General features: G+C 40.4%; 1 protein-coding gene across 1 annotated transcript in view; it reads left to right on the top strand.

The window, feature by feature from the left end:
- The window catches only part of LOC114086904 (uncharacterized), a 102,666-nt gene that overhangs the window by 21,847 nt on the left and 66,935 nt on the right, over positions 1-13,884 (top strand). Inside the window, exons 9-13 of the mRNA XM_071613798.1 lie at positions 1,270-1,371; positions 2,924-3,085; positions 12,086-12,198; positions 12,583-12,718; positions 13,152-13,355. Coding sequence (XP_071469899.1) covers positions 1,270-1,371; positions 2,924-3,085; positions 12,086-12,198; positions 12,583-12,718; positions 13,152-13,355 — 717 coding nt within the window. The remainder of the gene's footprint in view (positions 1-1,269; positions 1,372-2,923; positions 3,086-12,085; positions 12,199-12,582; positions 12,719-13,151; positions 13,356-13,884) is intronic.

The raw sequence follows: 13,884 nt of genomic DNA, 5'->3' as shown, positions 1-13,884 counted from the left end.
GAAGGAGACCCTCAGAGTTATACAAAAGTACATACAAGAGGAAGTGAGGGGAAGGGGAAAAATAATACAAGGGGGACAAACGAATGTCAGTAGAGGGGGCAGAGAGAGGGGAGGGGAGGGGAGGGGAGGGGGGATAGTAGAGGATAGGAAAGGCAGCAGAACACAACAGACACGAGTATGGCAATATGTAAATCAATGGATGTGTAACTGATGTGATTCTGCAATCTGTATATGGGGTAAAAATGGGAGCTCATAACCCACTTGAATCAAATTGTGAAATATGATATATCAAGAACTATGTAATGTTTTGAACAGCCAACAATAAAAAATTTAAAAAAAAAAAGAAAGTCATGTTCGATTCATTCTACTATCTTTTCCTAATCCCATTCTCCCCTCTCTTTTCTTCATTCCCTTTGTCTAATCCAAAGTACTTTTATTCTTCCCTACTCCCCACACTCATTGTGTGTTAGCATCTGCATATCAGAGAGAACATTCAGCCTTTGTTTTTAGGGGGATTGTTTTATTTCACTTAGCATGTTATTCCCCAGTTCCATCCACTTACTGGCAAATGCCTTAATTTCATTTCTCTTTATGGCTGAGTAATATTTCATTGTGTATATATACCACATTTTCTTTATTCATTCCTCTGTTGAAGGACACTGAGGCTGGTTCCATAGTTTAGCTATTGTGAAACTGATCTGCTATAAATTGATGTGGCAGCATCACTATAATATGCTGATTTTCAGTCCTTTGTGTATATACTACGTTTTTGATATTTTATTGAGAGACAGGCTCTCACTGAGTTGCTTAGGGCCTCACTAAATTGCTGAGGCTGGCTTTGAACTTGCAACCCTCCTGCCTCAGCCTCTCAAGCCACTGGTATTACAGGCATGTGCCATTGCACCGGACAACAGAACTAGTTTTTGAAATACAATTTGTTAATGTGAAACATGATGTTTTAAAATGGAGTTGGAAGGAGTCCATGGGTGAACTTCTTTCTCTTACTTCATGAATAAAGTGCAATGCCCAACCGTGATGGAGTCAGGGTGCCTCCTGCTCATAGACTATGTATTGCAGACAGAGAACTGCTATCTCCTTCTGCGTATTTGTGATCCCAAGCAGACCCTTCCCAGGATCTCACATGTTCTAGCAAACCTAGTACCTAGGCCAGATCCCACTTCAGAAAGTCTTTGAATCTTTTTGTTTGCAGCTTTTACTGAGAACCATCCTGTTAGGTTGAAACTTTATGTGAATATGTTTGTCCACTAGATCAAACCAAAATGTGATCCTTGGCAGAAGAAGATGTTGACCAAACTAAAAGAAAGGAGAAGAATAGATGTGTTAATGCAACTCCAAGCAAAGTTTTTGAAGGTGAGAAAAGAACTAGGTTCTCTTGTAGATAAAATTCATCCTCAAAAAAAAAAAAAAAAAAAAGGAAATTTCTTTCCCTTTTGAAAAATGTTAGTATGGATTCAAAGTGAAGGCTGTATTTGGAACTTTCTAATCCATCCAACTTTAAAAATCCTGTTAGCTTTCAGTAGAGAATAAAAATTGTCAAAGGAGCTAGACTTTAGCACAGATTTATTGTCAAGTCTCTGTGTGATATTAGTCTAGTCATGTAACCTCTCTGAGCCTTAGTTTTCTTATTTGTGAAATACAAATATTGGACTAAATGATCTTTTTTTATTATGGTAGAAATGCTTAACGTAAAATTTACCATCTTAACCATTTTAAGTATACATTTCTGTAGAGTTAAATGTAATGACATTGTTGTGAGCATCTGCTCACAACAGAACTTTCTCCTCTTTCAGAACTGAAACTCTATACCTTTTGAACAACTCCCCACTCCCCTCTCCCCCTAGCTCTTGGCAACCATCATTTTACTTTCTGTTTTTATGAACTTGACTACTTTAGATACTTCATATAGTGAAGTCATACAGTGTTTGTCTTTTTGTGGCTAACTTATTTCATTTAGCACAATATCTTCAAGATTCGTCCATGTCAGAACATGTGTAAAAATTTCCTTCCTTTTAAAGATTCTTATAAATGTATACCACATTTTATTTATCCACTCATCTATTGATGTACATCTAGGTGGCTTTCACCTCATGGCTACTGTAAAAATGCTGCTAGAGGTGTGAAAATATCTCTTTGAGGTTTTGCTTTCAATTATTTTGGATATATACCCAGAAGTATAATAGCTGAATCATATGTTAATTGTATTTGTGATTTTTTTTGAGGAAGCTCCACAATGCTTTCCATAACTGTTACACCATTTTATAATTCTACTAAGAGTGTACAAGATTCCAATTTTGCCACATCCTCACCAACATTTGTTATTTTCTGGGATTTTTGAGGTTCTTTGTGATACTAAAATGATATAGTAATACGTGTATCCCTGAAGTTGATGTTCAATTCTGGGGCCATTATTCAATTCCATGCCTCCAGAATCTGGGGAGAGATCCCCAGTCTTCTTATTAGGTCAACATACTCTGTTCTAGGTGGAAAAGCCACGATTCCAGGAAGGATATAAGCCCAGTTCTATGTCTGGTTTCTTGTTCTGCTTCTCTGCTGCTCCTCCTCCATCTCATAGCAGTTCCTTCAGTGGACAGAGTTTCACTTAGAACTGATAAATGTTATCATTTCATTGGTGCCACAACACTTGTGCAAATGCTACCTGATACTGCCTTGGGGGTGGTCACAGAATTTTAAATGAGTTACTATGCATATTTGAATATTTATGTTGAGTGAACGAACATGTTTGGGTAATCGTGATGCTTAAATTCAATGTTATTTTTAATTGAATAAAGCCCCATCTAGGGTTTATTTCTTGTTCGTGTGTGTGTGTGTGACCAAATGCTAGCTGAGAAGAAGGGGAAAATGTTTCTGCTAACAATTCCTTCTCCTCTCTGTTCTACCTAAGATCTCTAACCCCAAGCGAGTAATGCAAGTACTCCAGGATCATGCTGCCAAGATAATCATGCTGTCTCCGCACCATCCGTCTTTCATGTTTTCCCAGAGTTCGCCTCAGTGCAACTATGACCAGATCTGGGAGAACATTTATAGCAATGTCAACCTCTACCAGGTACCAGATAAAGAAATAACCAATATGCCAGGTGTGGTGGTACATACCTGTAATCCCAGCAGCTCAGGAGTCTTAGGCAGGAGGATCATGGGTTCAAAGCCAGCCTCAGCAACTTATCAGGGCACTTAGCAACTCAGTAAGATCCTGTCTCTAAATAAAATTTTAAAAGGGTGGGGGCTGGGGTTGTGGCTCACTGGTTAAACACCTCTGGGTTCAATCCTCAGTATCAAAAAAAAAAAAAAGAAGAAGAAGAAGAAGAAGAAGAAGATGAAATAATCAATAGGCCCTCCTTTTCAACCTGTTTGCAGTTCTGAGAAATGTTCGTTGATGGTTTTTCTGTGACCCTCTATGAAAAGCTCTATTACCTAGCCAGGCTTATTTTCATTATAAGAAAGATTAAGTGCCGATAGAAAAGAGGAATATAAAGAGGTATAATATAATATATTTCTGCCAGGACATAGACTACAGCTGATGATACCAGTGCACGACTGCACATCCTGATGATCAGCCCCCAGTGAGCTGGGCAGTTATTAACTATTGAGAGTGTCTGGGGGGAGGCAGTCCCCTCTGGCCTGGTGCTAGTGGGGAAAACCTCTTGGAGGAGCAGGTAATGAGCCAGGCTTGAAGCAAGTGAGGAACTTAGGCAATCCGTGGGGGGTGGGGGGGCGGGGGAGTGAGGAGTGCATTCGAGGAGGGGCACCATGAAAGATGATGCAGAGGAAATATGGCACATGTTCCAGTCCAGCTGGTCGAGTAGAAGATTCATGAGGAAATATAATGAAGAGACCTTTTTTTGTGGGGGAGGGACTGGGAGAGACAGAAACAGAGGTAGGTTGTGAATTTGCCCATAAATCCCAGATGAGGGAATTTGTGCTTAATCCTATAAGAAAAGTGACATATTCAAAGGCATAATTTTTAGGAAGATTCATATGGCAGCTGGTGTGAGTTGGATTCATGGAGGGAGAGGCCGAAGGCAAGGAGGCCAGTTAGGTAGCTGCCGTTTAGGATGGACATGAAGTTTGGTAGTGAAAGGAAGTTTCCGCACAAAGCTAGTGGGCGTTTGTCTTCACAGTGCCACCATGTTTTTGAAGGTATAATCTACTATTATTTATTTGTCACTCAAAGGGAAGAGTTTCCTATCGATTGCTTATTTAAGATGGGAAGACCCTGATGTGTTTATGGTCTGTGAGGGAGGGGAAATGGCCAAGAAGAGGTGGAGGAAATGGAGAGACAGATGACTCTGGAGGAGGAGGAGGAGATGGGATGAAGAAACCAGGTAGAGGAATAATTTTGAAAAAGGGAAAATGATATCACTTGCCTTGAAGTGGATAAGATAGAGAATTTTTAGGTGCAAAAAAGTAAGATGCAGGCACTGATGCCTGGTTCTGGCTACGAGAGAGAGAGAGAGAGAGAGAGAGAGAGAGAGAGAGAGAGAGACAGAGAGAGACAGAGAGACAGAGGAGGCACAGTTTGTCAGCATTAGTGAGGTCGGAATTTCAGAGTGGCCTGTGGCAAGGTGGGTCAGTCAGTGAGAGAAGAATATAGAGATGAGCACATAGCCAAGAGGCCCCACTTAAAGCAAGAGGACATGAATTTGTTGTGAGCCCATTTTCCACAAATTCTATTACTTTCAACCCTAGCAGTAATCATAGAGTAACTGAAAATTGTCTAAAGTCAAAGGTGTGGGGAAGTTGATTGAGTAGATTGCTGGACAGAGGAGCCTCTCCTGGCCTATCTTCCCAGGCCAGGGATGTGGTGACTGAGACCTGAAGTGGTCAGGTGAGTTGTGGAGTGGCTGGAAGCAAACACACAAGCATGAACACACAAACACAACACTCTTGTGCAACTTTTAAATCTATTTGAATGAGATCTAGAGAATCTAATGAGGAATGAGTTGGCCGCACAGGTCAGGAGCAGAGGCAGCATTTATCTCTCTGGCTCCCCAATTTTCTGATGGGGCATGCAATACCAGTGATGCTTTTAGTCTCCTGCCAGAGTTAAATAAATAGCCACACTTTCTTTATACTGTCAGCCTTTCGCACTGAGGTATATGTCCCCATTAAGGAAGAACTTATACTAACCAAGGGGTATTTTAAAACATTTATGATCCAACTTATTGAACTAAACTGTGAGGGTGGAGGGTAGTGGAGAAGGAAGGAGGAGGCAGAGTCAGCCCTTGGTAACTTTGAACAATCTCTCTGCTTCTAGAGTCCTGGACAGTTTGCCTCTGATGCTGATGCAATGATCATGCTTTACCCCAAGTTCTGATACTTATGTCTGACAGCCATCAGCACAAATCTATGTTCCTCATTGGCTGGGACAGTAGGAGGAGTCAAACTCTTAGGGGGCTCATTGGAACTGAAGGAGGGGAACAGGAGTGAGGAAGAGGTGGGAGGCAAAGGAAGAAGGAGTTTTATAAACAGTTTTATGTTTGAAATTGTGGGAAAGCATAGGATCCAGGGTGTTGCCTGGCCACCAGGTCACTGAGTTTAGTAGTTCCCATGGGCACTTAGTGGGACCTCCATGCCAGCGAAGAGCAGAAGGTTCACAGGGACTTCCGGAGATGAGGCCTCAGGTAGGTATCGAGTGGTAGGAACTCACGGTTAGGGCAATAGCATGAGAGGCCATGGTGGAATCGAAGTGGAAGGTCCCAGCCTGCCTTTCCCCTGTCACACAGTGGAGGGAGAACTGATGCTTCTTTCTTCGTTTCTACTTCCTTCCACCAGCAGAGGGGTTGGAAAGACAGGTACGAAACAGATGCAGTCTATGCTGTCATCAATGTCTGTGTTGAAGCAGATGCCCAAATGTTTACAAAAAAAAAAGGAAAAAGAAAGAAAAAAGTGGAAGGGAGGAGGAAAGAAGAAAACCACTTCTCCTTACTACTTACTGACATAAATGTTGTTCTTGGATTTGACCAGAGGGAGAAAAACATGGGTACTGTATTTTCAAGTTGATTTTTATGGTCAATAGACCATAAAGAGCTTAGAATACCTGTTTATTTTTAGATTCCAGAGGTGGGGCACGAGGGAGGCAGATAAGGAACACAAGTCACCCTACATGTTAGTCTGACTCATTCATTCCTTCAGCAATTGTTACTCAGATACTACCTTTGTGCCAGGAATTATGCTGGGTGCAGGAAATGAAACAGACAGGTCCTTGCCCCTGGAGCAACATGCAATAAATAAGTGAACCGAGAAGTAAATCTAGATTTCTTAACTTGTGATTGCCACAAAGAAACCACAGGGGCAGAGAACAATGGGCAGAAAGGGGCACGCTTTGGTAGAGGGTAGCCAAGATCTCTTGGTAGGGATGGAGGTGGCATTTGAGCTGACATCTAATGGTTGAGAAGCAGCTGCCATGTAAAAAGCCTGGAGAACAGCTTTCCAAGAAGGGAACAGAAAATAGCACTGGGTTTAAGAAAGGCAGCTTTGAGCCAGGTGTATTGGTGCTAGCCTATAATCCCAGTGGCTCAGGAGGCTGAGGCAGGAGGATCACAAGTTCGAGACTAGCCTCAACAAATTTAACAAGACCGTAAGCAACTTAGTAAGACCCTGTGTCAAAATGAAAAATAAGAAGGGGTGGGGATGTAGCTCAGTGATTAAGTGCCCCTGGTTTCAATTCCAGGTACTAAAAGAAAAAAAAAAAAGCTCTGAGGCAAAAACCAATGTTTTTAACCTTCCTTCCCATTTTCCTGTGGGTGATAATGTGTGACCTCTTCAAGCATTTCTGTCACTTTACACTGTATCAGAGCCCCAGTGGTAGTGTATTGCCATTCTGAATGTTGAATACTAGTCAGATGAGATTAGGATGAAGCAAAAAAAATGTGGCAGCTGGGAGGAGGCACAGGAATGTGGCTCTGAATTTTAAAGCTCAGTTACTGATTTACAAGCATGTAGCAGTCAAGTACCAAGTTTAGCATCTGTATGCTGGTCAGCACTCTGGTTCTGAAGCTGGCAAGTGGCAACCAACATCCCATGACAAATAACTTTCTTAAGCGCCTTCTGCACAAAGGAAAGCAAATCTCATCAGACTGACATTTTGACAGCCACAGCAGAATGTAATTCCTACTACGCAAACACAGAACAGCTTCTGATCAATTCCAGGAGAATGCTGTTTACCAGTAACCTTTCCTTAGTTTTTTTTTTTTTAATAAAAGTTTTATTTTGTTATAGTTTGATATTTACAGAAACATTGTCAAGGTGGTACAAAGAGTTCCTGTAGAGCCCTGCCCCAGTTTTGCCTGTTATTAACATTTTACATCACTATGGTACATTTGTCACACCTAAGGAACAAACATTGGTACATGACTGTTAACTAGTCTTCATTTGGATTTCACCAAATTTTCTATTAATATTCTCTTTTCTGCTCTGGGACTCTATACAGGTTATGACAGTGCATTTGATCACATCTCCTTTGTCTCCTCTGGTCTGTGATAGTCTCTTAGTCTTCCTTTGTTTATTGTGAACTTGACGGTCTTTAGGGGTTCTGGCCAGGTGACTTATAGACAGATCCCTAATTTGATTTTTTTCTGATGTTTTTCTCATGGTTCTGCTGGGGTTATGGGTTTAAGTGAAAGAGTACAACAGTGACAAAATGCCCCTCTCATCACATCACACCAGGGAATGGGAAGTCAATAGGACTCATCACTAGTCAAGCTAATTTTGTTCACTAGGTTCAGCTGGTGATGTTTGCCAGGTTTCTCCATATAGTTACCATTTTTCTTTTTAAGGAATTTAAAAACTAATAATTTTAAACTACGGCAGTAGTAAATAAATTCTTCATTTACAGAAATGTTCCAAGGTAGTACAAAGAGTTCCCATATGCCCCTCACCCTAAAAGATGAAAAAGATAAGTCAAGAGTTAAATTCCTCCTTGACTACCCTCTCCCCAAGTGTTCCTCTTTGTTCCATCTCCCCAGAGGTAAACACTAGTATTACTTCCTGCCTTTTCAATGCATGTACATGCATTTGTATATTCCCATAAAAAGAGAGAGAGAATAATTTTGTTTCAGTTTTCTGTATAAATGACATGTCACACCATGAGAATGTCCGTCTATAACTTGCTTTTTTTGTACAACAATCTGTCTTGAAGATCTGTCCTGCTGCTCTTTTTAATGGCTATATCATATTTTATAGCAGGCCACAGCTTAGACAGCTGTCTTCATGGAAAGTGGCTGCCAATTTTTCTTCTAGTAAAAAGCAGTCCTACTGAACTTTCTTGTATGTGTGTTTCTTTAGAGTAGATATTTAAAGGTGGATTTTCTGGGTCACAGAATATGCACAAAAACTTTTACATGAATCTTGCCAAGGTGTTTAAACCATTCCCCGCACCAGCAACTTATGAGGGTTTCTGTTTCCTACAACTATTGTGAACAAACACTGGAGATGTTTGTCTGAACTTGATAATGTTTGTAATGTTTCCATCAGATTTCAAATTGGGCTTTAATTGAAGGTTGGACCTTCGTTTCTAGCAAAATTCTAATTCTATATTTACTTAAAGATCTGGGTTTGGGGAATATAGAAAAATTTTTTTAAAATGTCCAATTATTAATTCAAGATCAGGCATAACTAAAATGAGATAATTCTGGTCAAAATGGACTATAAGACTTTTATTTTCCTTTGAAAATTAAAAAATATACATATTTAGCCATTGTCCTGGTCAGGACAAGGAATGGTCTAGCGAGGTCTTTGTGGATTCTGCTAAGTCTGTATTTTAGTCAGTGTTTTTTTTTTTCACTGTGAGTAAAATACCCAACAAGTACAATTTTAGAGGAGGAAAAGTTTATTTGGGGACTCATAGTTTCAATGGTCTCAGTCCATGGACAGCTGGCTTCATTCCTTGGGGATGGAGGTGAGGCAGGATATCATGGCAGTAGAGTGTGGCAGAGGGAAGCAGCTCACATGATGATCAGAAAACACAGAGAGAGAGAGACTCCACTCACCAGATACGAAATATACTGCAAAGCTACTCCCCCAATGCAGGGGATTAATTCACTGATTGGGTTCAGGCTCTCATAACCCAATCATTTCTTCTCTGAACCTTCTTGCATTGTCTCACATGTGAGCTTTTGGGGAACACCTCATGTTCAAACCATACCACTAAGAAAGCACTTGTTTGTTAAAATGGCTATGTTTGGACATTATAATCTACTATTAACCATGGTATTTATAAATATGTGGTTTAAATCAGTCACTATTTTTTAACCCTATGGAGTAAGTGGTAAAGAAATACCATATCCAGGCTCAATGTGGCATTTACTTTTTTTTTTTTAAAAAAACTGTTTTTGATAATAGTGGCATGTATTTATCATGGAAAATGTGAGAAACATAGAAAATTATGAGAAAGAAAGAAAAAAAAACATCATTTTATCACCTAAAATAACAACAATATTGTGAACCTTTTGTATATATCCTATTCTTTTTGTCCAGGGATAAACACACATTAAATCGTGGAGACATTTGGGGATGGGGAAATACATAATAGACTTACTTTTCCTTTCATTCCTCCTATCCAACTTCCCCATCCAATGTTTTTGCCAACTTCCCAAAAGGAAATAAGATCTGCAATCAGTAGAAATCTCAGAACTGAAAATACATAAATTTGGTCATGCTGGCAAGAACCCAGCTACAGGCAGGGTAAAGGTCAATAAAAGTCAAAGGTATATCTACTCATGAAGCAAGTGTGCGCACAAAAGGTGTTGACATTCTGGATTCTGGGCGGCTTGCTGCTTACCTGCACTGTTGCTTACATTCCTGGTTTTTGGTATTTCCAAAGCAGTTTTCTTTCATGGCTGTGGTTGATTCCCTCTTCCCAGAGGATGTTGGGCTATATCTTCTTCCTCATCCCAGCCTGTCTGTGCCCCCTTCCTTTCTTCCTGGCAATTCGCTAGCCAGACTTTTGTGGTTTGTTCATTCCTTCAAACGTCTTTTGCTGTCACTTGATGTCACTTTCTGCTCTTTCCTATGTAATTCTGGGTAATTTTAGAAGCAGCTGAAAAAGTTACAATACCATCCGAGAAAGGATGTGGCTCAGAGTTTTCGCTCCGAGACCACATAGGTCAGGGCTGAACTGCAGCCTGAGCACACCACAGGCCCAGCTGGCGAAAGGCTCCAGAGGAGCCCTCTCCCCGCAAACTCTAGAGAATTGTAAAATTTCAGCTCCCTCAGAGAGTTTTTATTTTCATGCAGTTTTTTTTTTAAATAGAGATTTTTCTTCATGTTGGGATGATGATCTTGTGTGTCCATGTCATAGTGTACCATGTCATAGTCCTAGGGCTGTGATATACTTACCCAGGAATACACTGATGGGTACACTGACCCGCAATACACAGGAAATGACTCTACCCCCGGTACAATGGGCAACCACCCAATGATAACCAACATTCTCACTCACCTATTCTTCCTGTGGTCCCTATCAAAATTGTCCATCCAACTGCCAGTCATGAAGCCTGGTAGTCTGTCTTCAGAGCCCTGGGGACCATATTCATTAAGATTAGGTTTGGCTGTTGGTTGTAGGGAAACAAAATAGCAGAAGATTAAAGATTAAGGATTAAGCTGGAGGTTTTCTATACATTCTGTCATTCAGGAAAGATGGAAATTTCTCTTTCTTGCCTTCTGATTAACATCTAGAAGTAGGAAGTACAGAGCTGGCATGGCAGCTCTGCTCCATGAAGTCCTCAGGCACCTCAACTCAGTCTGTCCCAGAAATTCCAACAAGTGTAGCCTCCTTATTGGAAATCAACACCTGGCCCGAGATGGAATTCCAGCTGTCACCTTCATGTTCTAAGCGGCAGGATGGAGGATGGGGTGGGCAAGCTGCCTCATCAGGGATATTCCTAGAAGATACAACCTAGCACATTTCCCCAGTCCATTGGTCATGTAGCTACACCAAGAGAGAGAGGCTTGGGAATGCTTTTTTTTTTTTTTTTTTTGTAATTTATTATCTCACAGAAATGCCATCTTTATCTGAGTGGCCAAATGAAAAGATAGATATTTTATTGTAGAAAAAGAGAGAAAGAGCTGCTGCTGGGGAACAACTAGTAGTTTCTGCCATAAGGACTTGTTGAAATTCCAAGAATCAACTGTTAGAACCCAGAGAGGAACCTCAGTCATTGCCACTCAGTACTTAATGTGGGGATCAGTGCCACTGTAAAAGAATGGGGTGCATGCCCAGGGACAGGTAAAGAGGGCATCCAAGAAGAGGCTGTCTAGAGAACCAGGGGCAGGACCACAGAAATCGCCTTCTTCACAGTTTGCCCTGGGGCCCCTGTGTATGCTGTGTATGACAGCATCAGGAAAGATGACTGTGGAAATGCAAACCATGAATTCCACGACACATCCCACAGGTCTGGCTGACGACTACGATTCATGGAGGAGAGAACTGGCATTTTGAGGAACTATTAGGTACCTGGCACTAAGCTGGAGGCTTTCTATAATTCTGTCATTCAATTCTCACATATACCATTTCCCACAATCATGTCATTTGACAACTGTGGAGGAAACAGTTGCAAGACTTTATTTATTTATTTCTTGCTGGGGATTGAACCCAGGGCCTTGTGCATGTGAGGCAAGCACTCTACCAACTGAGCTATATTCCCCAGCCCTCAGGTGCAAGACTTTAAATGATTGATCATATAGCTAATGGGTAGAAGGAGGGTTTAAATTCATTGATCTCTCTTTAAGAACAGAGGTCCAAGGTTCCAGACACACATATTCTTGAAAAATGTATTGACTTTTTATAAATTGAATCATGCAAAAGGCAATAATTTGGGGGGTGGCTACTATTTAAAAGCTGTGAATGTTTTCATAAAACAAAGACTTAGCTACTGAAACAGTGATCCTCCAGATTTTCATATGTCAGGTTGAAATGGCTCAAGGAGCTCTTCCACTAATGCGTCTAAATATGGATCATGAGGTTTAATTTTATAAGAACCTGTTATGATTTTGTTAATAATGTTGCAAATGTTTTATGTAATTGAACTAATGCTCATTTTTTTGATAGAATGCAAATATGAAGGAGAATGACCTTTCAGTGGAACAAAATGAAAATGTGCTAACACGAATAAGTCTTAGTCAATGTGCTGATGGCCCTCTCAAGCAGAAAAAAGAGACAGGGTAAAATTAAACCATAAATCATTTTATTGGTGACTCAAGAAATGGATTAAAAATTTTGGGAAAAATCGAGTGATTGGTTAATATGTAGCTTACATGTTAACTCAAAAATATTTGGAGTTGGAATGAAAGCAAGAATGTTAAAAAGGTCATACAACTAAAGTAATGTTTCACCCTAGGACTCTTTTTAATGAGAGTAATTGCTAAGAGAAATTTCTTTTTATATTTATACACAGTGTAATTATTTCCGCTCCAGTGCTTTTTTTTTTTAAAGGGAAGCTATTGTGAAATTTCTTTATGTTAAATAAAATGACTTTGATTTGTATGTGAATTGTTGAACTCCTTTGAGATGGAAAAAATTTATTATATTTCTCTTGCATACTAAAGGTACAACTATGCAATGGCCCTACAAGTGCTGGGCTTGGATGATGAAGCCGAGCTCAGTGATGGGAACCCTGTCTCGATGAAAGGGGCCTACTTGTCCTTTCTGTGTCTGCGCCACCTGCGAATCAGGTCGCTGCAGGTATGTGGATGGCCCGGCACACTGGTTTCAGGTATCAGAAATGTCTGATTGTCTAGAAAGGGGGCTCTCTGCTCTTCAGTAGTAATTCATTTCTATGCTTTTGCTCTTTATTCTTTTATTTATTTATTTTTAACATGAAACCAATCCCTTTCTGAGGCAGTGTGTTCCTTTCTCCACAGTAGGCTTAGCCTGCCACCCCATCACCTCCTGAAGTTTCACTCTGTAGGGTGGGACAAGGCAAAGGGCAGGATCTTTTCTTTTTTTTTTTTAAATTTTTTATTGTTGGTTGTTCAAAACATTACAAATTTCTTGACATATCATATTCCACACTTTGATTCAAGTGGGTTATGAACTCCCACCTTCACCCCATACACAGATTGCAGAATCACATCAGTTACACATCCATTGATTTCTGTTCTTCTCTTTGTTTCAGCGTACCTGCTTGGGAATTCTGAACTATTTCAGATCTGTCGAGCGAACTTTGACAATCAATACTTCAGGCCTTACCTTGGTTTCAGGGAAACTGGTCCCCACTATGGAAGATAGTTCTTGGGTAAATGTGACACAAGGAGGCTTGGGCACCTCGCAAGGCCTGGGAGCTCACCACTATGTCCATGGGACATCTGCTGAGCACAAGGTGAGGTGCTCTGCTGTGAGTTTTTATTCCTTGACTACCTTGTCTCCTAAGTCAACTTTTTTCTTGCAATTCAAATCAGTTAACATGGTGGAGTAGTGGGGTGTTTCTTAGGCATATGGTTTTTGGTTTTGTTTTTTAAAAATTGTAGTAAAAGGGAAAATATGTATCTAACCACAATAAAATACAGTGTCCACTTGAGGGCAAGAGCCAGATAGAGAGCACCCTAAGAGCAGCTCTAAGGCCACCATGGAAAGAAAGGTTGAGATGCTGAATTGTTGATGCATCGTGAACAGAGAGCATATGGTGCTTTATCTGTTTTCCTCGCCTGAGAACCACATGTTCTTACAAGGAAGCTCTTACAAGTTTCCCCTTGACATTGCTAGCGGTACCATTTTGACCCTTTGCTGTTTTCTAAGCCCTGAATGTAAAAATAGAATTTTAAAAAAGGTGGGGAGGGGTAGAGAAAAATTAGAAAAAAAAAAACATGAAACAACAACAAAAATTTCTATTCTTTCAAAAAGCCTGTTTG

Source organism: Marmota flaviventris, chromosome 6, assembly GCF_047511675.1.
Source record: "Marmota flaviventris isolate mMarFla1 chromosome 6, mMarFla1.hap1, whole genome shotgun sequence".
Taxonomy (NCBI): Eukaryota; Metazoa; Chordata; class Mammalia; order Rodentia; family Sciuridae; genus Marmota; species Marmota flaviventris.
The sequence above is the reverse complement of the archived record's forward strand: the minus strand, read 5'-3'. Positions and strand labels throughout refer to the sequence as shown.